At 45.0% G+C, this 26,865-nt stretch overlaps 2 protein-coding genes across 5 annotated transcripts; one reads left to right on the forward strand and one right to left on the reverse strand.

Moving 5' to 3' along the window:
* Window positions 1–106: 106 nt before the first annotated feature.
* On the reverse strand, window positions 107–4,939 carry ZNF511 (zinc finger protein 511). The gene is made up of 6 exons (XM_021381832.1): window positions 4,781–4,939; window positions 4,603–4,676; window positions 4,140–4,341; window positions 3,932–4,056; window positions 1,938–2,117; window positions 107–503 (listed from the first exon to the last, which is right to left on the reverse strand). The coding sequence occupies exons 1-6, from the start codon at window positions 4,922–4,924 to the stop codon at window positions 434–436; spliced, it is 795 nt and encodes a 264-aa protein (XP_021237507.1). The 5' UTR covers window positions 4,925–4,939; the 3' UTR covers window positions 107–433.
* TUBGCP2 (tubulin gamma complex associated protein 2) lies at window positions 4,875–26,136 on the forward strand. 4 transcript variants are annotated; one of them, XM_021381824.1, is made up of 18 exons: window positions 4,875–4,992; window positions 5,606–5,785; window positions 7,168–7,296; window positions 7,629–7,805; window positions 9,439–9,598; window positions 11,119–11,326; window positions 12,405–12,604; window positions 13,559–13,748; window positions 14,381–14,526; window positions 15,198–15,378; window positions 16,273–16,453; window positions 17,066–17,238; window positions 18,599–18,727; window positions 19,810–19,930; window positions 21,499–21,642; window positions 22,214–22,342; window positions 22,969–23,132; window positions 25,837–26,136. In XM_021381824.1, exons 2-18 carry the CDS (start codon window positions 5,636–5,638, stop codon window positions 25,940–25,942), a joined length of 2,688 nt encoding a protein of 895 aa, XP_021237499.1. In that variant the 5' UTR covers window positions 4,875–4,992; window positions 5,606–5,635; the 3' UTR covers window positions 25,943–26,136. The 4 variants fall into 4 exon arrangements, with proteins under 4 accessions (XP_021237499.1, XP_021237498.1, XP_021237496.1 ...); XM_021381823.1 differs by having other exon boundaries at window positions 4,962–5,383; XM_021381821.1 differs by having other exon boundaries at window positions 4,962–5,133.
* The last annotated feature ends 729 nt before the right edge of the window (window positions 26,137–26,865 follow it).

The following is a 26,865-nucleotide window of genomic DNA, read 5'->3' on the forward strand; positions in this document are numbered from 1 at the left end:
CAATTAACTTGGGGGTATTTGGGGAAAATCTAAAACGCTCATTCTGTCTGCCTGGCTCCACCTACACTGCCAGGCAGCAACTGATGAGACACAGAAACTCAACAGCAGAGAGGCAGACAAATTTATTTCCAGTTTGATTTCAGGGGAAATTAGAGAGAAGAGCTTTTGTGTCTAATGGAGAATAAATACAAGCCAGGCTCTTCTCCGAATTCTTGTCAAAGGGACGGGGTACACAGACATGAAGGGCCTGTGGCAAAGCACCTCCTGAGGCATTTACATATCCCAAACCGCACCACCCCTCTTTTCTCCTTTTCACTTTCCTATTATGGAGCAGATCCTTGCATGCAACAGCAAACATTCCTGCTTGGACACAGTGCCTTCGGTAACAATTGCTGGTGTCTTTTTGTCTTGCACAAATCTGCTGTGCTGACATTCAGACTTTCTTACGTGGGCCTTTAAATCCTCGGGCGGCACCTTGTCCAAAGCAGACCGTGGATGGGATCCTGGAACAGAGACACCAGTTAACATGCATTTGCGAGATCTTTGCCCTCGTGGTTATCAGCAGAAATCCTGCTGTGACCAGTCAACTAGCAGCAACAGTCATGCTTTAAAAGACAAAGCTGATTTAGCCCAGGAATGCAAGGCAATGGTGTTGGAGGTAAAAGAGTAATCTGGGGGACTTAATATCAATACAGAATAGACTAATATCTCCAAGATACAAGCTGCTAGTGCAAAGGTCTGGCCGCACACTAATTCACTTGGACAAGCTCTCTTCATTGGCCCTTTTCCCAACACACATACCCTACTCATCCCTTAGCATCCCACCTCCCGCAGGAGCATTGGGATGTTTTACACCTTGCATGGTTTCAGGCTCCCAGTCTAAATCATCAATGCCTACTTCAAAATACAGGGGAAATGCTGGTCGTCTTTTCCACTGTTGGGGCACATTTATGTGCTGGAGGCCTCTCGTCTCTCTTCACAATGGGGTGCCAAGTGTTAGAAAACATAACATGCTCCTGGGAAGTTACAGTGTTATTTTTGCAGAAGTATATGATTGCAGAGAGCAGAAGAAGCAAGAAAAGTGTGGCCTTTCAGCAACCAGGACGGTCATGTCAAATTCAAGACTGCATTTCTTAATGGCTTATAACCTGTTACTCCTGAAAAAACTGTCAAGCTTAAAATGTCCCCTTGGTAGCTGCCTGGCATCATGTAACCCCATGGACAAGCAAAGGGGCAGGTTTCTGTCGGATGGACTATGCTGGCATCTCAGGTGCGACAAGCTCAAAGTACAAGTGCCCCTTTGCTAACTGGGATAGTTCAAGGAAAACCATGATGTGCTGAGAGGCCATTAAAGTGATCAATAAATGACAACGATTCAGGTGTGACCTTTTGATCACATACTACCTCATGCAGGTTTTATGGTACATGACGAAGAGGACTTCATAAGCAAAGCCAGTATTAGGCAGTTTTTTTCAACTTCTTGTATAAAATCAGAAAGCACAGCAAAGCTGACCTGATTTTGCAAAATGTATGATTTGCTTGTGCCTTGTCCTGTGACCCCATGGGAGCACAGGAAGCTGCAGTCAGCTTCCTGGGAAAATCAGCTAGGATGGAAAAGTGATACAAAGCAGGAAATACATGTGTTTGTGTTTTGGGGCTTGGACTCCAACAGTTTATCTTCAGACCAATACCACTCTGCAGTACCCTGGGAACATACCAGAGTAACAGTAACAACCTGCTGACAAAGCTTTGCAGTATATGCTCACTCTTTTTTCTTCATGCTTTTTTCTTTTTTAAAAGGGCTATTCAAAAATAAGTAGAAATATCACCTCTTCTATCCCCAGCACAAAATACCCAGAGTGGTGCTGCACTATGCAATTAAGTCGATATGGTCCCAGCCCCAGAAACTGTTGGCTGTGCACACATTTGGCTCACACCTGGATTTATAGAGACGTTTCTCTGGTACCGAAGGGCTGGCTGCAGGCTGAGCAACCTCCATGCTCTCACTGGGCACCACTTCCATGTGGTCCACCTGGTGCTGCTCTGAGGTCTCCACACTGACATCCATCAGCACGCTCGCATCATGATTTGTGGGACAGTTCACATGCTTGGCACAACTGCAGAAATAAAATGTGACAGCCTTTCTCAGCAGCTGACATGCGAGCATGGAGCAAAGGAAACAAAAGGGATTTTAAAGAGGTCCACCCATCAGGCCTGGGTGAGTTACTGCATGAAAGAGGCACCAAGATTGGCTGCACAGAACACCTGCTGCAGGGCAAAAGCTGGTGGAGAGACAAGCAAAAGTATTCAGTGCTACTGCATTATAGCACACAGCTTAGTTCCGAAATGTTGCTCTTCAACCCATAAAGCTTAATGTATTAATTGGGCTCCCAAATAAGGCTGGACAGGACCTCCAGTCCAGGCCTCTGCTGTAGATAGTTGATGGTGCAAGCAGGTTACCTGAGTAAGCTCTGGGACTCCCAGTCCCTCTGGGCACCTGTGGTAGGGCTACGCCACTTCACTGGGCAAGGAATTTTCTCACCATCCCATCCTCCATGTCACTGATGACTGTTAAACATTAGTGCCTGTATTCTCCGTATATGTCCTCGTTATACCAAGTATTCCATATCATGGCATCATGTGACAGGCTGTTAGGTGCAGAGGCACAGTGTGCTGTGGAGCTGTACTTCCTGTTTTTTTTAGCAGTCTCAGGTGAGTTCTGACTCTCCAAGAGGAAGACACACTGATATGTACTACATTTCCCAAAAGCCTCCACGTGATCCCCAATTCTGGGTGATGGGGATCAAGGGGCTTCCGGGTCCAGGCAGTGCAGCGAGCAGCACAGCTGTAGCTTTCCTCTCTCTCCCATTTGAGCTGTTCATTGTAATTCTCTTTCTTATTATTATCTTACATTCCTTTACCATTTGTAGTAAATTTGTTACCTCTCCTTATCTTAATTGGGTTGTTTTAATTTCGTTCTCCCTGAAAGAGAAAGGGGCCTCCTTGCCCTGTTGCACTTGAAACCACGACAGTATAGCAAGAGCAGTGCTTGAAAAAAGCAGTACAGGAGGGACATGGACCTGCTGGAGTGCGACTACAGGAGGGCCACAAAAATGATCCAAGGGATGGAACACCTTTCCTGCGAGGGCAGGCTGAGAGAGCTGGGGCTGTTCAGCCTGGAGCAGAGAAGGCTCCAGAGAGACCTGAGAGCGGCCTGTCAGTATCTAAAGGGGGGCTGTAAGAAAGAAGGAGGTAGACTCTTTAGCAGGGTCTGTGTGATAGGATAAGGGGACAATGTTGTGATAGCACAATGGTTTCAAACTAAAATAGGGGAGATTTAGATCGGACAAAGTTTTTTACGATAAAGGTATTGAAGCACTGTTACAGGTTGCCCAGAAAGGTGGTACTGCCCTGTCCCTGGAGACATTCAGGGCCAGGCTGGACAGGGCTCTGAGCACCTGATGGAGCTGTAGGTGTCCCTGTTCATTGCAGGGAGTTGGACCAGATGGCCTTTAAAGGTCCCTTCCAATTCAGATGATTCTATGACGCAACTCTATGAATGTGTGGCCAGAAGAGAAAGCTATTTGCCAGGTTAACAAATCCTCCCTATGCTCTACTCACACTTTTTGGGAGCAGGAATATTACAAAGACTTGCAGAGAAAGCAGGAAACACACACAGTGACACAGAGATGTGCTGGACTTGAAACAGCGCACAGGGAGAGAATGAAGACCTGCTTTAACATTAGAAGAAGGCAAAACATTGTCACATGAAGTCCCACACGTTTACACATTCCTACAAGAAGCAGAAAACTTCACTACTGGGCTCTTAAGATAGCAACCTGTTTACTCTAGAAAGGAGTGGGACAACAGAGAAGCACAACATCACCTCTGCATGGGAAAAGCAGCTGTGCTACTGCTGTTCTGCAGTTACCTCTTTGTTTTCTTTGGTCTATCGAATCGGAAGTCAGCAGGGTATAAGTGAACAGTGACCAAGTGATCCTTCCTGACTTTGCTGCTCTTGAACTTCTCCAGACAGCCTTCTACCAAACACTTGTACTAAAAGAAAAAAGAAAAAGACATCCCCTGGGAAGGGCGAACTGCCGGTCTGCACGGCAGCAGGGGCCAGGCCATGCCCTCACCATATTCTGCTTCTCAGCCATGATCTGGAAGAGTGAGTCGTGCCACTCAGAGATGTGGATGTCCAGGAGGTGCCCTGAGGGGAACGATCGCCTGCAAAAGGAGCAGACATTCCTGTGCAGTGCATTGTAGTGGTGCTCGTAGCCCTCCAGCGTCTCGAACACCTGACAGCAGCCAGAGATGTGGCAGCAGAACTCAGACACCCTGTGAGGGAAGAACAGCACATTACAGCATCCTCAGTTTGTGATTATACGTTCAAGCATCAGAAAAAGGCTCTGCCCCAGAGGGTGGTGGGCACAGGGTTATGGCCCCGAGCTGCCGGAGCTCAGGGAGTGTCTGGAGACAGCTCACAGACGTGAGGTTTGGGTCCCCGTGAGTGTCCAGGGGCAGCCCACATGCAGCCCAGCAGCTCTGGGGACCGGGCAGGGGCTCCGCGGGGCAGAGCTCTCCTTCTGCGCGGCTCACCTTGGCCTTTTCGCTTCCTCGGCGCGGCCCGTGAGGGCCTCCCGCAGGTACAGGTGCCTTTGCACGTCGCCATCCTGCAACAGGGGGACATGGCAGCCGTGGGGCACCGCTGACGCCGCGCCGGCCGCCTCGCCTCGCCTCGCCTCGCGTCGCCTCGCCTCGCCTCGCCTCACCTCACCTCGAGCAGCGGGTGCTGCGGGCCCAGGCGCAGGCGGCGCGGGGCGAAAGCGAAGGGCGGCCGCGGCAGGGCCGAGGCGGGCGGCGGGACAGGGGGCAGCGGCAGGCGCTCCCGCAAGCGGCGGCGTAGGGCGGGCAGCACCATGGGCCGGGCAGGGGCCGCGCAGGCGCCCGCAGCACTTCCGTGCAGCAGCGACAGAAGCTTCCGGGCGGGTAGGAGGGACGGGAGCGGGCCGGGGTCGGCGTGGAGCCTCGAGAGGGCGAGTGGGGAGCACCGTGCACGGTCTGCCGCCTCCGGGTCTGCTTTGGGCCCCCAGCGTGGCTTGCAGGGTTCAGGACTCCGGTGTTGTCGTTGTAATGCTGTGGTTCTGCTATTTTGGGGTTTTGTACAGCAGGCCGCGGTGGGCACTCGGTGGGAGCCCTTTAGTTCCTGGTTTCCAGCCTGCACCTCTCGCTGCTGGGAGTGTGGGGCGCATTGCTGTCCACTCGTAACTGCAGTGGGGATCCCTGCATCTGCGCGAGCAGCTTCTGGGTGACTTTGGTGTGTCACCCCATGGGTCAGCGTTCCCCATGGAGACCTCTCTGCTAACATGGTGTCTGAAAGGCAAGGCCCTGCTGTTCTCCATGCTTAGACTGAGTCTGTAACAGGGCTGAAGCAGGCCGGACAAGGGGCTTTTCTTGCAGCTCCCCTTACACAAGTTTCTTTGTTCCCACCCAATTTCTCAGTACACGCTGTGGGCTTATAATGCGGTTGGGAATCTTTACGCTCATGTTTAAACCGAAACAGTAACTTAACTCATTGCCTTTCTTCCTGTGTCCTATGCAGCAGTAGGTTGGTTTTCACTCCGATGGGATCATGAGTGAGTTCCGCATCCACCACGATGTCAATGAGCTGCTCAGCCTGCTGCGTGTGCATGGTGGTGAGGGGGCTGAGGTGTACATCGACCTGCTGCAGAAGAACCGCACGCCCTATGTCACCACCTCTGTGTCTGCACACAGTGCTAAGGTGGGCCAGAGTGGTGGCATTACAGTGAGGTCTGCTCAGGGCCTCACTGGCAGTTGTTGAGCTGCTCTTGCCAGAGCTGGTACAAGTGCTGTACCTGTGACGTTTGTTTGATCTGGGGGAAACACTGAAAGGAGCTTATTTTGTGCCTGGCATGGTTGTTTCAATTTTTAATTAGAGGAGTTATCCACATGAAAAATAGTAGCTGTGTGAAATGTGATTATATTCACCCTCAGTAAGTTTGCAGATGACGCCAAGTTGGAAGGAAGTGCTGATCTGCCTGAGGGTAGGAAGGCCCTTCGGAGAGATCTGGACAGGCTGGATCGCAGGGCTGAGGCCTATTGTATGAGCTTTAACTAGACCAAGTACTGGCTTCTGGGCAGAGTGGCTGGCAAACTAGGTGGAGGTAAATGATCTGGGGATGCTAGTTGACCTTCAGCTGAACATGAGCCAGCAGTGTGCCTAGGTGACCTAGAAGGCCAATGGCATCCTGACTTGTATCAGAAACAGTATAGTCAGAAGGATCAGGGAGGTAATTGTCCCTCTGTAATTGACACTGGTGAGGCTGCACCTCAATGCTGTGTTCAGTTTTGGACCTCTCACTACAAGAAAGACACTGAAGCCCTGGAGTGTATCCGGCAAAGGGCAGCGGAGCTGTGAGGGGTCTGGAGCACAAGTTCTATGCAGAGCAGCTGAGGGAATTGAGATTGTTTAGTCTGGAGCAGAGGAGACTCAGGGAAGATCTTATTGCTTTACAACTCCCTGAAAGGAGGTTCTGGGGAGGTGAGTGTTGCCTTCTGCTTCCAGGTAGTAGCAATAGGATGAGAGGTAATGGTTTTAAGTTGTGCCAGGGGAGGTTCATTTGGACATTAAGAAAAACAACTTCTCAGAAGGGGTGGTGAGTTATTGGAACAGTCTGCCCAGGGAGATGGTGGAGTCACTATCCCTGAAGGTGTTCAAGAAACTTGGAGGTGTGGCACTGAGGGACGTGGTTTAGTGGGCATTAATAGTGACGATGGGTTGATGGTTGGACTAGATGATCTTAGAGGTCTTTTCCAACCTTTATGATTCTTTGAACAATATCTGACTTTTTTTTTTCTCTGAATATCACCTAAGATGTCAGGGATTTAAAGCCTGATACCCTCATTGACCAGGCATATTTCTCTGGCCATAATACTGCTTTTCATTGCTGCCTTCCAAATCAGTCCATCTTAATTATCAGTATGAGACCAGTGCCGCAGTGTTCAGTCCAAAACCTACTCCCTGAAGTGCTTTACTGGCAGCAGCACCCTGCACCTTGTCTCCCTCTTTGCACAATACTCCACTCTGGAATATTGGGATGGTAATGTACCTTAAACATTGAATATCAGTGTGATCTTTTACAGGTAAAAATAGCAGAGTTTTCTAGAACTCCTGAAGATTTTTTAAAGAAATATGATGAGCTGAAGTCTAAGAATACAAGACATCTAGATTCTTTGGTGTACCTGCTGTCAAAGCTCACAGAAGACAAAGAGGTTTGTTTCTGAGTTAGAACTGAGCGTGTTATAACTACCTGGGAGTAGCAACAATGCAATGATTTTAAATGTGCTCACTATCTGATGATAATGTTAGTTGGAATGCACTGAAGACAACAGAAGACATCCAGTTCTAGCATTTACTTAATTTTGTAAGCACTGTTGAGAATTGCACTTTATAATTAGTCTTGATTTAGACCACTGTAAGATGTGATACTCGGACAGAAAGACCTGTGGTCTGAGCAGCACACCTATCTTATGGTGAGATGTGTTTTGCTGTAGTGTGTGGTGACCAGTGTTCACAAAATCTCTTCTGTTTTATGTATGTGCAGACGCTCCAGTATTTGCAACAAAATGCTAAAGAAAGGGCGGAACTCACAGCAAACATGGCAGCTGGTGGCAGCACAAATTTCTCAATTCCCTCATCTACTTCGAAGATATCTGTGCAGGAGCTTGAGGAGTTGCGCAAGCAGCTTGGCACTGTCACAGCCAACTCTAACGCACAGCAGGTACTGCCTCTTCCCTCACCTTTTGCCTAAGATCTTTCCCTGCTGCTCGTATGTAGGTGTGCTCTTAACTTTTGCCGTCTAGAGGAATTATAGATGTTCCTACCCATGCAGATAATCTAAATTTGTTCTCAAAATGTGCTAGTCAAGTTATATTAAATCTTTGTGCTGTTCTTCCTAAAAGTGGCCTTTTCTATTGATGACGGGTAAGGTGAGTTGAGTTTAGGCCACAGCAGTTCTCACTGGGGGGTAGTGATGTGATTTCATTTTCCCATTTCAAACCACCTCCTTAACCCATGGAGATGTTTCCATTTCCGCCTGCAGCAGTGCTTGCTCAGGGGCTCAGCAACCTTTATGGCTCATCCCATCCTTGCTGAAAGCTCTGTTCTCCCAGATACGTGAATGCAATGCCTTGAAAAATTGTTCCCCAAGTGGACACAACAGTTTTGTCTACTTAGCTATTGGAATGAGTGTTCCTGAAATAAGTGCTGCAAAACTCTTGTCAGGCAGCGATGGAGCTGTACTGATCCTCGTATACTGTGCATATCAGGCTTTTTGCTTTTCTCATCCAAATCCTTCGTGGATGATCTGAGTCAAGCAGTTGATTTAGATCCTGAAGGGGAGATAAATTTCCAGTAGGAGAACAGATCTTTTAAATAAGATTTCTGTGTGGACTTGCTCAAAGAGGAGAGAAGAGGAAGTGGTGTTCTCTAGGATGTTCAAATACAAGTTGATTTCCATGCATACTTTTCCTTTGAGGCACAGTTCTACCTGCAGCCAGAAGAAATGATGGCAGTGCAAGCCAGTGAGCACTACTTTAAGATGCAAAGCTTATATGCATTTGTTTTCTTCTCACATTCCTCTCACCTCTGAGACCTTGTGTGAGAAAAAAATAAAATGACCCTGTGCAGATCCCATTTCACATGCATGTGGAGCTTAAGAAATGGCTTTCATAAGCACATCCCCTATGTTTTTGCACTTGTGGTTTTGGCTGTTTGTGTAGGTTATACATCACACAGACCTCTCCAGATGGAAATTCAGTTTACTGACAGAGATCCAGAGCCAGGAATGGAGACTGTTACGATCTTGTAAGAGCTCACTTTCTTCACAATCAGAGCAAAACCACTATTATTTTCCACCAATGGATTATCTGGATGGCATTTCATGTGCACTCCATGGGCACTGTGCAGAAACTGATTTCAGAGGTGATCATTAGCCTGTTTGCAAGTGCTCCTTGGATGAGATGTTGCTGCTTTCTGCTTCTGGAAGCAATTTCATGGCTTTCACACAGTGCAGTTTGCAAACTAGCAAAGTGCCTGGTGCTTGTATACATCCTAGTTTTGCTCCTGTGTGTATGCCACAGCACCAAGGCTGGTGGGGGGGATATGGCAAGGCAATGCATCCTCCAATAAGAAGTAGGCCAACTGTATAAAAAAATCACCTCTACAGTGCTGAGACCAGTAGACTAGATGAAGCTGAGAGACTAAAACCTACACTGTGAAATATCAATTATTCCACTTTCTGTTCTCAAATTATCACTTTACAGTCAATTTCTGCTTAAAATTGAAAAATTCATGCCCTTCCAAACATCTCTCTTTTTTCATTCTTCTCTCCCTTTTTTTTTTTTTCTCAACAGCCTCTTGAGATTACACGAAAAATGCTCCGAGATAAGCAAAACAAGAAGAATTCAGGTCAGCCTGTTCCAGTGTTTCCATCCTGGGTGTATGAGAGGCCTGCGCTTATTGGCGATTTCTTAATTGGCACTGCTTTAAGCACTGACATAACGGTACCTATAGGTATGTGGTACACAGGGAAAATTATGTTAACACGGTATGTTTTGTACTTGTTCAGAAGTGCCATTCAGATTCTGTCATAATTAGGATGAAAGCAAAATTTGCCTCCTTGAAATCTGCGAAGAACAGGGTTCAAAAAAAAAAACACAAACACCCAACTAGACTTAATTTCTTCAAAGTGTTTCTCCTGTGCTAAATTCCAACTCCACTGTTAATCCATAAGATCTAATCTGCTTTGAGTTTCCCAGTCCTTCTTCTACAAAATCCTACTGCAGGAGCATCCCGTCTGCATTCTCAGCTGAAAAATCTGCAGTTGCACCTGTCAGGGGAGCATTCATCAATCCATGCAGCTCATTCTCCTCTCCAGTAGTGCTGTGACAACCTCCCTGATTTTCCCTTAGCCAATGCAACAGGGGATGCACTCTGTTGTATTATAGCTTTAGGCAGAGCTGTGTACTGTTTGTGATTTGTAAATTAGATACAAGAAAGGCAACAGCTGTGCTAGAGGTTCATGTTTCTATTCTGCAAGAAGGTAGAAGTGCCTGCAGGAATCCTGTAGCTTCTTCCTGGCATGGATTTGTGCCTTGTCTAAGGGGCACATGAAAGTAGTGGGCACATCACAAGTAGTTTCATTCTTGAGTGTTTCCCTGTTGTCAAATTTGTGTAGCTGCATGGGAATTTTAAGCATGTCTAATGCTTACATTTACAGTGTACACTTTTTTTCCAGGCTTTTGAACCACATGACAGAGATTCTCAATCAAGTTTCAGTTAAATGTTTGTTTTTTTTTCCTAGGGATTAACAAATTCTGTAGTGCCCAAAAATCACTGGTAAGATCAGACACCTCTCAACATTGTTGTATGCTGCACCAGCACTTACAGTCCTACAGTGGAGAGGGATTGTTAGCTGGTTTTGTGAGATAAGGCTAGCTGTAGTGAGCCTTATAGCCATTCTTGTCCCCAACCTTTTGATGTACTTTATTATATTTTAGGTTGAGTCCCTTTCGCTTCTTTGTAGCTGGTTTCTAGTTCACTGCACCATTCAGAGACCCTATAGCTTGCAGTTCACCTGCAGCTTTGGCTGGACTAGCATTTTGTTTTTTGCATTTGAACTTCATTCTTTGTATTTGAGTATTTCAGTGGGAGGAAGGTAGGAGAATTGGTGGCAAGACTGGAACTTAGGTCCAGTGTAACTGAGCCCATTTGGGTGGAAGAGTCAACAGTGCAAGTGATGTTCTGTTGGCCACAGTTGATGGACACCTAGCTCTGTCCACTTAGTTTGCTTTGGGTTTAAATGAGGAAAGGCTTCTATTTTCCTGGACAGCAAGGTATAAGATTATGGAGTTGACTGTAACTCAGTTTTATTTCTCTGTATCTTAGTTCAACTTTGTATGATCTTCCTTTGTTCTCTTTGAATGGTAGTATGTCTTCCTTTTAGACTTCAGGTGCTAGATCATTAATGGAAGATCAGGAGGTACTGCAGCATGTTCTGATTATGTTCTTTTCTGTTGTTTCTTTGAAAACAGGTACTCTGCCATTAGGATCCCAAGAATCCATGATTGTGGAGGACTTGCTATATGTTTTGATTGGTGTGGATGGAAGATACATCACAGCACAGCCTCTCATTGGCAGGCAGAACCGAGCATTTTTAGTTGATCCAAACTTGGACTTGTCCATCAAAGAGCTGGTGACCAGGATTCTTCCTGTAGCAGCAAGTTACTCTGCCGTCACCAGGTACGGCACTGACATTTCCTCCCAGCAGAGGATATTCTCCTTTGAATATTGAACTGCAGAATATGGAATCTGTCATTTTGCAGATTATGACTTCCAAGCTAAATTTAAATCTATAGGGATATAAAATAAGGAGTGACAATTTATTCGAAGTGGTTTTGGCTACACATGTTTTTGCTGGCATTCTCCTATGTGGTACCACTTTGCATTTTCCTTCACCTTGCCTTTGCTTTGTCCAACCTCTGACTTGGTACATTCAGGCAAAGTTAAAATGTGTCTGCTTATTGTGGCTTGTCTTTTCCCACTTTACTATGGTTTTCTCCGTCCCCTCTACTTTTTGCTCTCCTCTGGGTATCCAGTACTAAGACAACCTTTGTGTATGCTGCTGAGCAGGAGAGCCTACAACTTCCTAGTTTCTGGTGGCTACCTTAAGTAATTGTTGAAAGGTCTTAGTATACACCTCACTAACAGCAGAACGGTGTAATATGGATATCTGCATTTGATTTGATGTCCCCAGAAGATCAGCAAAGAGGAAGAAGCACTTTTAGGAAGCGATTTGTCCAGTCTCTCTTATCTGACTGATTCCAGATGATATGGCTTGCGTTCAGAAGCCTCTTTCCACTAAATAAGATACATGAAGTCAGCTAAGTCTGATCAGGTGAATCACTGCTGTGGCATATAGTCAGAAGCCAGTAGCAATGCTTTCCCCAGTGTTTGGTTCCATGATATTGTGTCCTTTTGAGATCTTCTCTTGTCCTCTAGTCCTAATCCTAAGGTTGTGCAAAGACAATTGCCTTGAAAATACTGGCACTCACTTTTTTATAGTGGATTTGCAAGTAATTCTATATCCCCTGCAGTTTAAGAGGAAATGTTTTACCACAGCTTTCTGTAGTGAGAAGTGTGGTGGTGAGAAATAGACAAGGGCCAGAGAGCAAATGTGGAACCTAAAACTCCAGCTGAAAACCAACATGTTTTCCAACACAGTGTCTACTCTTGTGCTTCTGTAGTGTCTTGAAGTTAAAATTCCTGAAAATGTTGGAAATTGCCTTGTCTAAAAGAGATTCCGTTTTGCATTTTACAGATTTATAGAGGAGAAATCTTCCTTTGAGTATGGACAGGTAAATCATGCTCTGGCTGCTGCTATGCGGACTCTGATCAAGGAATACATGATACTAATTACCCAGCTGGAACATCTTCAGAGACAGGGGCTTCTCTCACTGCAGAAGCTCTGGTTTTATATCCAGCCCACAATGAGGACCCTAGAGATTCTTTCTTCACTTGGTAAGTTTAAAAAATATAGTCATTATATTTAGGCAGATGCATGACAGTGGCTTCTTACAACTAGACAAATTAACAGCACGGATAGGGCATGTGTCATTTTAATTTTGTTATATTAAATAAGAAGGACAAAGAGGAGGATTGTACTTGTCAGACCTCTGCCATTTTAGAGAGCAGTAGGTTCTCTGAATCAAGCCCTTCGTCGTTATACCTCAGAATAAAAGTATCGTGCTTTGTGAAGAGGCACAGTATAACCCATTTGAGAATGTATGTGGCATGCACATCCCACAGGAGTGCCTCCTATCAGATCACTTCTGAATGAGTGGTTAAGTTGATTGTAGCCCTTTCATTAATACTATTTTAGTACCTTCATTTTCTCACTTCCTTGTATTGTTTCCTCAGTAGTTTTGCTTAAATTAAACTCTTTGACATGAGAATACTTTTGCATTTCTCTCTACTCAGCCCAAAAAATTTATCTGGGCACAAAAATCTGTTCTATATAGAATCTGGAAATGGATGATCCATCGTGGTATTTATATTTCCTGAAATATCCATGTTTTTGAAACACTGCAGTTAGCCATCTGCTTGAAGATTTAATTCAGTCTCAAGCTCATTGTAGTACTGTATTCCTCTTCCTCTGTCCCTTACATCCCTTTTGCAATGCAAAGTATGAATTTTACTAAGAGCGCCTACCTAAGTCCAGGTGTTTCAAGCTGTGTACGTGATTAGCTCAGGGTTACAGTGGAGAACAGATGTGATTTTCAGGTCAGAGATTTCTCAAGCAAGTCATTGAGGTGTGAGATTCTTTCTTTAGCATCTTAAAAAAAAAATAAAAAATCTCTGTGTATGGTGTAGAAGCCAGCAGATACCTTATGTCTACCTGAGTTCAGTTCTCCTTGATCTATGTATCTAAATGAAGAATCTTGTGTGTCTTACATCTGTATTTTTTAATTTCAGCTACTTCTGTGGATAAAGGTGAGTGTATGGGAGGGTCGACCCTGAGCTTACTCCATGATAAGACTTTCAACTACACAGGAGACAGCCAGGCCCAGGAGCTGTGTCTGTATCTAACCAAGGCAGCGAGTGTGCCCTATTTTGAAATTCTGGAAAAGTGGATATATCGAGGCATCATTAATGATCCATACAGGTAAGGAACAGTTGCGGAATGAAAATAAAATGAAAAAGTTAAATACCTTCCCACTTGTGCCCCTCTTTGTGTTCTCCTCACACATCCGCATCCTCTTCAGGACAGGGGTGAGCTCTGTTCTCATAGGATCATATTCTCGTAACTCACTGAATCTATGTTAATGTAGTCCACTAGTATGATGATCTGATTTGAGCTAACAACGCTCTCTAAATTTTCTTGGCACTGGTAGAATCATTTAAAGCATTTTCTGTATTTATGCGACATTCCTGTTGTCCATGTTTTCAGAATGCAAAGAGGGAAGAAAATGAAGTTAAAATAGCTAAAAAGAATGCGTTCCTGATGGTGAGAAAGCAAAGACCAGCTTCCTCACCTCTACGCTGACAGCCAAATGACATTTAGACTTGATTGCTGAGCCCTATTAAATTCTGTTTCTGTTGTTATTGATTGCACATTAGCACAAACACACCACAAAACTCTGCTTGTCTTAGTACAAATGCAAACTAATTTCAGTTCTTGATTGGAATATATCTTGCTTCTGGTATATCATATTCCCATTGACCATAATAACAGGTCAAAAAAGTAATCCCCATTGTACCACTTCCTGCTTCTAAACACTTGCTTTAACTGTCCAGTGAATTCATGGTGGAGGAACACGAATTGCAGAAGGAGAAGATTCAGGAGGACTATAATGACAAGTACTGGGATCAGAGATACACTGTTGTTCAGCAGCAGATTCCCTCTTTCTTGCAGAAAATGGCTGACAAAATACTAAGCACAGGTAGGTAAAGATACATTTCTGATTTAAGAGGCATCTGAGATGATTGTTGCCATTCTTTTTGTAAAGAAGAATTAAACTTTGTCATTCTTTGCCAGTTTATGGGGTTGTCCAGCTACAGCTTCTCGGAGAAAAATTAAAAGCAATTCCAAATCATGTATGTGAAAAAGAAAATGTGGGAAGGAGTCCAGCAGTTAGAGGAGCTTTCTGTCTTTCTGCTCTGGTACATGGGTACAGTTTTATAGCAGCTAGATAGATGGAGCTAGATGTCTGAGGTCTGAACACTGAGACTACATGTGGCCACTTAAAGGCACTGTGCCACCTGATGGTTGTTATTGCTCCCTGCTGCAAGTATGAACTCCTCAAAAGTTATTTCTGAAGTGCAACACCAGGTTTTCAAAGCTTCTGGCTATCTGCAAAGGTGTTTTACCCCCAGTGGGAAACAGAAAACATTTCTAAATCACTCCTTAAACATAATATTTAGTAGCTTAGTTTCAGTTCTGTATCATCTTTTGAAAGGCTTCTAAATCCTTTCCAGTTTCAGGTAGAACTTAATATAAAATTTTACAATATACCTTCTATTTGTGTATTCCATTTGGTAACAGTGGTTTGGAGGCTTCTCTCTTGGCAATGCATACAGTTGGTGCAAACGTGGGTCATTGTTTCCTTTTCAGGGAAATACTTGAATGTTGTGCGAGAATGTGGACGTGATGTTACCTGCCCTGTGGCTAAAGAGGTCATCTATACTTTAAAAGAGCGAGCATATGTGGAACAAATAGAAAAAGCATATAACTATGCTAGCAAAGTTCTTCTGGATTTCCTAATGGAGGAGAAGGAGCTTGTGGCTCACTTAAGGTTTGATTTCTTTTATTAAATATATGTTAAATAGATTGGTTCTGTTTGCAAATATCAGGTTTTAAAGTCACCTGTCTTTTCCTGGGATATTTGCTCTGTTTCTGTTAGAAGTCAACCTGAAAAAAAAAAGACAGATTTGTTTTTTCCTGAAATAAATAATTAAAGAAAAAGAAACATAAAATCATAGAAATGTTGGATGGGAGGGACCTTTAGGGGTCTCTTGTCCAACTTCCTACTGGAAGGCTACCACCAAAACGAAGTCTTGCCAAAACTGGCCTCTAGGCTGTGCCTTTCAAGACTCAGTCTTGAAATGCCCTGCAACCACTGTGTTTTAAGGCTGTGCTAGTCCCATTTTTGCTCTAAAAATGGCAGTGATTATGTGTAGTCTCTGGCAAGATGCAAACTTCATCCCCTAGCTTTTGTGGGGGCTATTTCCAATCTCTTTGCAGTTGACTCTCCCTGAGGCTTGGTGAAAATTGTACTTGGTGCATCGTACTATAGCAGAAGTCGACACAAGCATGTGGACTGCTTCAGAAGCAGTTTACTGTTAGAAGTTAGCACAGATACTTGGACAAGAGAGTCCAAGATTCTGCTCTGAGTTGGCAGCTGCTTCTTGGGTGGATCTGGACTCTGGAGGTTGGGTTGTTGTCCAGGATAGCAGTGTAACCCATTGCCTAGCAGTGCAGTGCATACCTTTATTCTCAAGGTGCATTTTTACAGGAGCAAAAGAACAACTGCACGAAAACATCCTGACCGAGGTGACTGGAAGGAGGGGAGCTCACATTAAAAAAAAAAAAAAATAGCTTCCAAATAGGTTATTTTTATCTGTTAAAAAGCAAGTTAAAAAACGTGTTTTTTGAAAGCATAATCAGTGATCTTCATTTTCTTGAGCAGATCTATAAAGCATTATTTCCTGATGGATCAAGGGGACTTTTTTGTTCACTTCATGGATCTCACAGAAGAGGAACTTAAGAAGCCTGTAGATGACATCATAACTACTAGGCTAGAAGCATTGCTTGAGTTGGCCTTGCGAATGAGCACAGCCAACACAGATCCTTTCAAAGATGATTTAAAGGTAAAAAAGTGTGTAAGCAGAAGGCTTGCCACGTATTGAGAAAAATCTCTGTGCCTATGAGATACTGCTGCAAATGCAACAAAAGAAAGAAGAATTGATGGCTGTATTTCTGTAGAGCTTCTCTGGGTGAAGTGTGTTTATTTCACTGACATTAGCAATGGGAAGCTCTGATCATGTGCAAGGGGCTGCATTTTCTTGTTGATGCCTGAGCACAAAGAAAGTGCTTTTGAGTGGCATCAGGATGAGGTGAAAGCAGTAATGTATCTCATGCACATTCTCAGCTTGGATGCCTATTCTGGAGTACAAGAAAATCCTTTATTATAAGTTCTGACTATTAATGATTGTTGCAGCTCAGTTGAAAGCCTTTACAAATGTGAACCAGCACGCAAGCTGTGCTTGGGGATGTTGTGATGACTTTATAAACAGCACAGCATCACTGCTCTGCTGTCCGCTGCAGCGCTGTCCAGACAGTGTCATTCCTCATCGCTCCCTAGGTTGATCTAATGACTTGAGAGTGACTGATAATTTGCAGTTCTTCTGCCACTTAACTGTTGCTACACCGCAGTTGTGAGTACCCTGTGGCTTCATTGTTTTTCTGCTCTTTCTTTATAGATTGACTTGATGTCTCATGACCTCATTACGCAGCTCTTGAGAGTATTGGCCATAGAAACAAAACAGGAAAAGGCCATTATCAGTGCAGATCCCACAGAGCTCACTCTCAGTGGTCTGGAAGCATTTTCCTTTGACTACATTGTTAAGTGGCCTCTGTCCCTGATTATAAATAGGTAAAGTATCCATTCACCAAAGGAAAAAAAGGCAGAAGTTTTTGTATGGGTTTCAAACTCATTTCCAAACATCAAAATGCTGCAAAGTCTATGTCTTTAAAGTGACACTAAAAGTTGTTGACAAGTAGAAAATGCTTTGGGGTTATTGACTTCTGCTTGCTCTGCTGGTAGACTAGGGCTTGTCTCTTCAGTACAGCCCTACCAGACCATGTCTAAGATATGCATGGAAAGTTGATTTTAAATGATAGAAGGACATAGATCGAGGGATACTTTGTCAGCCTGGTCCCTGTTTTTAGATGTGACCAGTCACCCAGCTTTCATTTGTCCATGGCTTTTTGAAGGATCTCTGAAAAGATTTTTTTTAATCTGAAAGTGAACACTCAAGAGTTTCCATGTTTGCAGTCAAACATTTCTCAGATGTGGAGGGGCAGAAAAAACTTTCTGGTAGCTCTGGTTGCAAACCAGAAGGATACTACTGGCTGTTGCTAGAATTACTGTAGCAGGCCATTTTGCATTAAATTGAGTTATGATAAATGGAATGCTTTGTTTTTCTATAGTGACTTGCTTCTCCACGGAAACAGGGCACTGGTAGACTGGGAAATGGGACAGGCAGTGTTAGGTGAGAAACATGACAAGTTGGTTGCTAAATGGCATCACTATCCCCTCATTTCTTTGCAAAAATTAGTTGACGCAGTGGGACTTTCATAATGACACAGTGTATCTGAAATTATGTCTTTCTTTCAAATCGGATATATTAACTTTGGTGGTAACTATGGAAGTAAAAATACTAAGTGGTACAGTTTCACAAACTGTGTTGGCTGGAGCTCTGTAGACGCCTACAGTGAAGCGTCTGAGCACAGACCTGCACCCAGTCCCCAAGGCTATAAATAAGCACCCCCATCTGCTTCTGACAGTGCATTGCAGGCAGGGTGATACTGCCTATAGCTTGGTTGCAGTTTTTCTTAATCTTTTTGGAGAATCCTGGTGAATTGTTTTGGCAGTCGTAGCAGCCTTGGTGCAGCAGAGACACAACTGCAGGCTTTCAGACCTCTGTCCCAGCTTGTATGTGAATGATCTTTCCACAGGTTGCTTGAGGGGATCAGAGAATGAGGCTCGTGAAGTACCTGGTGGCAGGAATTGTGAAGGAGGGACTCTTTAGGGAGGAATTCTTTGGGATGATTACAAATGCTTTTTTTTTCATCTGTTTGAATTGTTTCAGTGAAGATCTATGATGTGTGTCTGAAGGCATAAGGAGCGTGTTGTGTTAAGTCTCTTTGCCTCAAAACAGCCTAAGCCTTTGCAGTTTAGTCTGTCAATCAGAAGAGAGCTTAATCTGGATGGTTTTCTCCTTTCTTTCCAGGAAAGCACTGACAAGATACCAAATGCTTTTCAGACACATGTTCTATTGCAAACATGTGGAAAGGCAGTTGTGCAATGTTTGGATCAGCAATAAGGTGGCCAAGCAGTTCTCCCTACATTCAGCTAAATGGTACGGCTTCTTTTCCTGCTGAGGCTTTGGTTTTCCTTCTTCCTAGTTAGATGCATTGTGACATGAATCGGATTATTTTGACATGAAACAGATCATTGCAAATTTCTGACAGGCAGAGGGAGGTCAGACATAACATTTTAGGATTTAGTAGGAAGCGTCTGCTCAGTAACCTTTGGGCTGCTTGACTTGTTCCTCTTTGGTGGCACAAAGTTTGGAAAAAGAATCATAGGAAAACAGAGTATCCTGAGTTGGAAGGGACCCACAAGGACCTTTGAGTCCACCTCCTGGCTCCACACAGGACCACTCAAAATCCAAACCCTATGTCTGAGAATGCTCATTGAGCTCTGCCAGACTGGGGCTGTGACCTCTGCCCTCAAGAGCCTGTTCCATGCCCGCCACCCTCAGTCTCAGATGGTCTCACTGGACCACAGGACAGGCTTGTGTCACTGCAAGGAAATCCCTTCTGTCTTGTCAATGGCTCTTGCTTCTCACAAGGTACCCTCAGCTACCTTGGAACTGACCTCAGCCAATGTGAGCTCTTGTTCTCTTGACATCGTAGAAGAATTAGTGGAAGAGACCTGGAGGGGTCTGTAGTGCAAGCCCCTGCCCACAGCATGGCTGTCGTCAGTGGACAGGGCACCTGTAGCTGAAACCATGAAGGGGGAGTGTCCCCATTGCTCTGATGGCTTGTCCCAATGCATAGGATATTTTCAAGTATTCATTTAACAAGTGAGTATTTACGGGCTAGAAAGAAACATGAAGCATTTTGCTTGTTATATTTTACACTGCTAGCAAACACATCTCACTAATTAAAGTAGTAAAATGGCTTTAATACTGTCCATTTATGGTTGAACGTGAGCAAATTTCAAATTAACTGTCTAGTGCACAGCAGATTCAAAACTCTGAATCTCATAGTGGAACTTAATCAAAGATGTTCTGCAGTAACTTTATAATCACTCTCAGACTGCAACAGTGAATTTGCTAGGACAGAAATAGTTAGCTCTGCTTCGCTTGGCTATGCAAGTTTGGTTCTCTGTGGCATTTGCTAGCTCGGAGTTGTGTGGGTGTGATTTCTCCCCTAGGTTTGCTGGTGCTTTTACACTGCGGCAGCGGATGTTGAATTTTGTGCAGAATATCCAGTATTACATGATGTTTGAAGTGATGGAGCCAACATGGCACATTCTCGAGAAGAACTTGAAATTGGTGAGTGTGTGTGCTTGAGATAAGTTAGAACAGAAATCTAATGTTACCAAATCTAATGTAGAGAAAAGATGCCTTGTTTCAGTTACTGTGAAATGTCTTGTTGGAGGAACCATTGTTCTTATCACACTACAAACAGTGCTGCTGTTCTGCATAACCTTTCTGCTTCCTTAGTCATGTATCCCTTTCCTCTGCTGCGCCCAAACTCCATGCTCTTTTCATCCTGTTATGAAAAGGTAGCATTCTGCTGAACATCACCATGCACAGAGAAGAAAAAACTGTGGATAAGGAAGAAGGATGTGAGGTGCAAAGATCACAAGCAGGTCCAGACATCTTCCTTTGATTCCTTGGCTGACTTACAGCTCTCTTAAAAGCCACGTCTGTGCTTTCTTTTCCTTGGAGCTGCTGAAGATTGGGCCTTAGAGGCAGGAAGAGGCCTTTGCACTTTATTTTTCATATTAGGACTATTTGTTATAAAAAAGAGTTTTTCCTCTTCAGATGGTTATTATGCTGGTCTGTTTCCACTGCACTGGGCAAGGCTGGAGAACTTTTCCACCTCTGTTATGTCTGGGAGAGGCTAAGCTCATTTCCTGCTGATTTTTGTGCCTGACAAGGGGGTATCTGGGCAAAATATGCCTGACCTCTCCTTTCACAGAGATATAATGTTCTGGGCTGAGAGATTTTCTGAGCGTGTGATGCAGTATTTCTGGTTCATTAATCAAAACAAAGTCAGTGACTTCTCCAGAAGTTAATTCCTTGCCCTAGCACAAGCTCCAGGTAACAGTTTTTATCTCCTGATGGGCACGTGAGATGCCTTTATCACCTCAGAGAGAAGCACATCCCCAGTGAATGTCCCACCTCCCTGTTTTAAGCCAAGAAGGAGAAGTCTCCAGAAGAATAGGAGATGACATTCCATGACATGCTGTTAAAGAAACACACAGAGTCCTTCTGAAATGTGATGTAATCAATTCAGATTAGAAGGTTCCAGACAACAGAGAAAATCTGTCACTGGAAGACCAAGGACTCTTGGGTAAATGCAAATCTCTTCCTTTTTATCTGACTGCAATAGTGGTCTGGACTTTTAAGTTACCGTTACACAGGTGAACTTCATTGGGCAAGTGAAGGATGATGCTTGATTACTGGTAGATCAAGTGAAAGCTACAGCAATGCTGCAAATACATGTTGTCTTCCTTGCCATCAGCCTGGCCCAGCCTATGGCTTTGTTGTTCCCCAGGAACATGTGCCAGAGCATTGGCTGGATTTGCCTGGCTGTGGCTGGTTTCTGGCACACAGACAGCTTCTTTGGACAATGCTCTGGGGGAGGAAAAAGTTAAAGAGCAAAACAAGATGGCATCTTAGGCTACTTCGGTACTGTTAGCTAAAACAAGGCAGAGTCATAGGCTGCCTGCTCTGTGTTACATAGCAGATGGTTCCACTGTGTTCTGTGCAGTCCTAACATGCGATAATTTAGGCTTTGATCCTGATGGGAGTTGAGCCGATACATTGACAGTGCTGGCATAGAGCTTTGGTGTCCTGGTTTGGTTTTTCATTAATGTACTATCCTCCAACAGGCTTCAAATATTGATGATGTTTTGAGCCACCACACGAGCTTCCTGGACAATTGCCTGAAGGACTGCATGCTGACCAACCCTGAGCTGCTGAAGATCTTCTCCAAACTGATGTCTGTCTGTGTCATGTTCACAAACTGCATGCAGGTATGTACAGTCTCCCCATTTTTGTCATGCCAGCTGCTCTGTGTGCTAGGCAGCCATGACCTTTTTTTATTCTAACGTGACTCCTCTATTGCTCTCAATACAGTTGGAAGAGCTTCTTTCCCACCCCACCAACAGGCTTTATGAGCTCAAACTTTCCTCCACATGGTTTCTGTGGCTTTTCCCTCTACAAAATTCTTTGTGCTCTTCTTTTTCAGTGTTGGAATCAGATTCCTGTGAACCTAATTGCCTCTCTTCATCCATTCTTGTAGCAGAGTTTGAGGTGGAAGCTGTAGGGCTGGCTAGGTTTTTGCTCTTGTGAAGACCAGCTGAGGACCAGCCATGAAGACTGATCTCCGTAGGCAGACTTTAGCCAGTGCATCAGGGAGCCTATTTAAAAAAAAAACAAAACAAGCACCTTCCTTTGGGCGTATTGCCACTGTAAATTTATCTCAGAGTTAGCTTTTGTGAGAATTAACTAGCTGCAGGGCTAGGAGAGTTGCATCAACGTCATGCATTGCCATTGTGGAAGAGATGGGTTTTAACCATGTCCCCAACCCTCTGCCCTTTCCAGAGGTTCACCCAGAGCATTAAGTTGGATAGTGAGATGGACCGGCTCACCCTAGAACATGGCACAATGCTGGGCCCAGCGACAGAAGAAGAACGTGCTGAAGAGACCGCAAAGAAGAAGCTGACTAACAAGGTGGGGTGCCGGGTGCATGAGTGGGCTCTCTAAATGCTACCTGGGGCTGCAGCTTGATTGGGGTGGCTCTCCTGCCTCCTACAGGTAGACCTTTCTGGTTTCCAGCACATTTTGGCCCCAGAAGCAGAATCTTTGTAGAATGTGGGGCACTTCTGAGGGCATTGTGGAGCGCTGATGGTTCTCTCAAGTCTGCTTTGAGGACCCTGTCTCTCACAGCAGTTGCTGCAATTGTTTTTCAATTCTTAGCTGTATTTTCAGCTGTGTGCTTAAAGGTGGATGATTCAGTAAGCTGTAGAGTCTGTTATCCCTTCCCTTTTGTATATGAGATATTTGCTTTGCCTATATTTTTCCCTGTGTAGATGCACACTTAGCCATTTGTTATGCTCCACTGTTAGCAGAAAATATCCAACAACATATATTTGAGGATTATTCTACTGGAGTCTACTCTGGTGTCCTTCCAGATGGGCAAGGTTTTTAACCATTGAGGATCTTGCAGCTGTTTTGAAAATGTTATTTCAGTGCCTGAGTTACCTCTTAAGTTTTATGGCAGTATTTTTGTCCAGGTTTTGAAAAAGGGATGGGATAGTTGCATCTCCTTGACGAACACAAATCATTTGTCTTGGTAGCTTTTAGCAGAGCATGCTGACAACCTCCATCTGACATCTGGCTTTGAAGCAACGATCAACAAGTTTGATACTAATTTCTCAACACATCTGCTGGATCTGTTGGACAGGCTGAGCATTTACAGTACCAATGACTGTGAGCACAGCATGCTTAACATCATCTACAGGTGAGCCATGGTTTTTCTCTCAGTAACTTCCCATCCTCTGGTGCTCGGGTTCAGCCCAGGAGCAGTGATTGCTGTTCTATAGCTGTGCATGTCTGCCTCATCAGAGGAAAGACTGAAACTGCAAGAAATGTCATTTTGTGTTTCAGGCCTTGCCTTTAAAAATAGTCCTTTGAATTACGTGAAATTTTTCTGTTCTAACGCGACTGTTAGTTCACATTGCTTTGTGAAGTATTCCAGCAGGAGATAAGGCTTTTGGATGTTATTGCAGGCAGTACTGGGCACAGCCAACGTAGTGCTGAAGGCCAAGTTGCCTGCGTTTTTCACAGAAGAGCATCATGACCCACAGTCCTTGAGTCTCATCAGGAACACATGGAGATCCTTCCGTTGGTGGCATCACTGAGCTCAATCCCAGGCTGGAGTTGTTTCTCAGCTTGCTCAGAAATGCAGAACAATATCAAGTCCCTGGCCATCTTTCCATCAGGGAACAGAATAAGTCCTGCAGCCATCCATCACACTTTATCACGTCATGCCAGAGATTACACTGATGCCTTTTCTGGCAGTAGCTCAGGTGTCCTCCCACTAGCACTGTTCCTAACTTAGCATGAGGTTCACCTTTTTTGTCATTGACTTTATACCCTTCCGTAAACTGCTTATGGTTCCATTGGATGGTGGAAGCTCTCTCTCGTGATGCTGCACTGTGGAGACTGGTGTTGCATCCCATTTGATGCTAAGTCCCTGGTGCTGTGGCCAGGAGTTGACCCATGCAGAAGCCGTGCAGGCAGTGCTCCCAAATACTGCAGACTTTTTCTTCAGAAGTTCTTCCCGCTTACGAAGAAAAGAGAAGTACAGTGATTCAGCAGGATGTAAGAAAACACAATGCTTCCGTTGTCTGTTTGCACTAAGGACAGTGACTTAAAAACTGCATCAGGCTGCTCAGAGTGTGGTCTGAGGCCTCTGCCCCCAGGCACTTCCACATCCCAGTTCTGTAGAAGGGCTGCAGAGGGAATACTGTGTCTTAATGCTGCCAGGACATGCATCATTGTCATGTCCCCCAGTCAGGACTGCGTAGGACCACGCAAATCTTTACTGAGGTGTTGGGCACAGGTGGACCTTGAGTTACAAAGCAGATGTCTCCATTTCCTCATCTGAAATAGTGTATATTAGCAGGACACACAGCAGAATGTGTTCTTCCATTTCCAGGGGCTGCTCAATAGCGTTTTAAGAAGCAGAAGCACCAAGGCAAATGGCCAGACGTGACCTTTAGCTCTCATTCAGTCTGTAGAGATTACTGGATCCAGTCCTGGACACTATAGCAACAGGAACCAGAATGAAGATGGTTGCCATCTAAAATAACATATTTGAGAGAGAGAAAGGAGATTGTAGGATATGCTGATCTTCTCTTACAAACTATAACCACAGATCTTCAGCATGCTGAGTGTGCTTGGGTGTCTTGGCTTCATCAGCAGTGCTGACAGAGAGCTGGTGGCTGCAGAAAGTGCCCACAGTCACTGCCGAGTTGGAAAAAGGAGCAGCATCAAAGCAGAGGGGACTGTCAGGTGGATGACTTTGAATCCAAATGCTCTAAAATCTTCACTCATTAAGTGCCGCTAGTACTCATTTGATATCCTTCTTTCACAAATTCGGAGGCAACAGCAAGGCTGAGCTTGGAGGTGGACAACTGGGATGTACAGAGTGATGCAAAAAAACAGCGAATGTGTGCTCCAGACACAGAATGAGATACTGAGTGGGTTTGGGAAGCACCACACCTATCCTTAGGAGTTATCAAAGATAATTTAGTCCTAAAAACAGAATTGGAAAGGGACAGGATGTAAATGAGTCCTGACCATGTAAGCCCTTAAGTTGGAATCAAAATTCAGTAAGTAGTCCTGTCTCAGTGTCACGTGTCCTTTGTATAACATTTAAAGGACAAAAGAGATGTAAGCTGCTCAGCCAGGAGAAAGCAACCGATAAATTCCATCTGTTGAGGCTGTTTTCTCCAGTCACAAAAGATATCAAGGAACAATTTGTTGCCATTTCTGTAAGGTGGTTAAGCAACACGAGACTCAAATATTGTGCCATTCCTTAAGTATTGGAACAACTTATTTGACAAATGAAGAGAGTAATTTCTGTGTGAGTTGCAGGCTGCTGGCCCCTGCCACTTGGTGCTGTGAGGGTGCATGTTTCCCATAGGATCACAGAATGGCTTGGGTTGGAAGGGACCTCAAAAATAATCTAGTTCCACTCCCCCTGCTGTGGGAAGAATAGTTGTCAAGCATTGGATCAGGCTGCATAGGGCCCCATCCAGCCTGGCCTTAAAGCTGCCAGGGATGGGGCATCCTTAGCTTCTATGAGTAGCCTGTGCCAGGCCCTCACTGCCCTCTGAGTGAAGAATTTCTTCCTAACCTAAACCTCCCCTCTTTCAGTTTAGATCAATTCCCCCTTGTCCAATCACTGTCTGCCTGCTTGTAAGCTTTCAAGTATTGGAAGAAATATTCTCAGTTGCATGGCTTCATGTGGCGGAGATGTGCCTGGGGAAGACCACAGTGGAGCGAGGCTGGGTGGTTCTGTGCCACCTGAGGCACTGCCTGGGTTATGAAGGAGATAGGCTGATACTATCGGTGATGCCATGTGCAGCAGCGGCATGTTGACCTGCTCGGGGCCGCAGGGCAAGCAGGCTGACTCCTTCCTGTGTTTTGTCCCACAGGTTGGACTTCAATGGGTTCTACACGGAGCGCCTGGAGCACATGTCTGCAGAGCGGAGCCAGAGGGCAGCCCCACCATCCCCCTGCACTGCCGTGTTGACCCCATGAAGGCAGTGCCCGTAGGGAGCTGGAAACAAAGCACAGGGAGACGGGAGCACTGGATCCCCTGGAATGAGTTTGATGGATCTACTCTTCTGAGAGGCTTTTGTGAAGGTTTTTTTTTTTTTTTTTTTTTTAACTACTTTGTAAAATGATGTCTTTATGTGTTGTAAAATAAAAATTAAAGAAAAAAATAAAAATCAGAGTTGTCCTGTCAGCGCATGGCACATGCCATTGTTAGATGACCAGAGCATGGTCTGGCCTAGCGGCAGCCCAGTATGGGCTGCTGGTAGGGGGTGGTCTGATCTCTGCTCAGCCCGATGGCTGCTCTGTGCCAGTGGCCCCTTTGAAGCTCCATGGATTCCTGTTGAATCTGAGGGCCATTGCTCCTTGAACACCCTGCAAGGTTTTGTGCATACTCATTTGCACACACATCCTTATCTCAAAAGGTGCTGTCCTGTCTCCAGTATCCCCAGCACGAGGCACACTGACATAACTTCAGCTGCCCCAGAACTGCACTCCCCAACCGGGCATTTGCTCAGCTGAGCAGCAGCCTGTAAGGTGTGTGTGTGTGATGAACAGCACAGGGATCCCCACTCTCCCAGGGCTGGGCTATGACTCTCCATGACGTCCCAGCACTCCTGTGCCTTGAGCCAGGCTGTGTCCCCTGGTCTTGCTGCGTAGCCCCAGGTCAGTGCAAAAACAGGACCCTGCTAGGATTTGGGATTTTCCAATCCCAAATCGGAGCCTTCACAACATCCTCATTTCCTGTCTGGTCTTGGCCCTGGAATGCAACAAAAGCATCAAAAGCTCTGTGTTATCTCTGTGGATAAGGAGGAAGCAGCAGCTGGGCCCTCAGGGGGCCTTGCCCGAGGTTTCACACCTTAGGGCCCAACAGGAGCAGCGGAAGAGATCTGGGAGTTGGGAGCTAC

Source organism: Numida meleagris, unplaced genomic scaffold (genome assembly GCF_002078875.1).
Source record: "Numida meleagris isolate 19003 breed g44 Domestic line unplaced genomic scaffold, NumMel1.0 unplaced_Scaffold119, whole genome shotgun sequence".
In the NCBI taxonomy this organism is placed as follows: Eukaryota; Metazoa; Chordata; class Aves; order Galliformes; family Numididae; genus Numida; species Numida meleagris.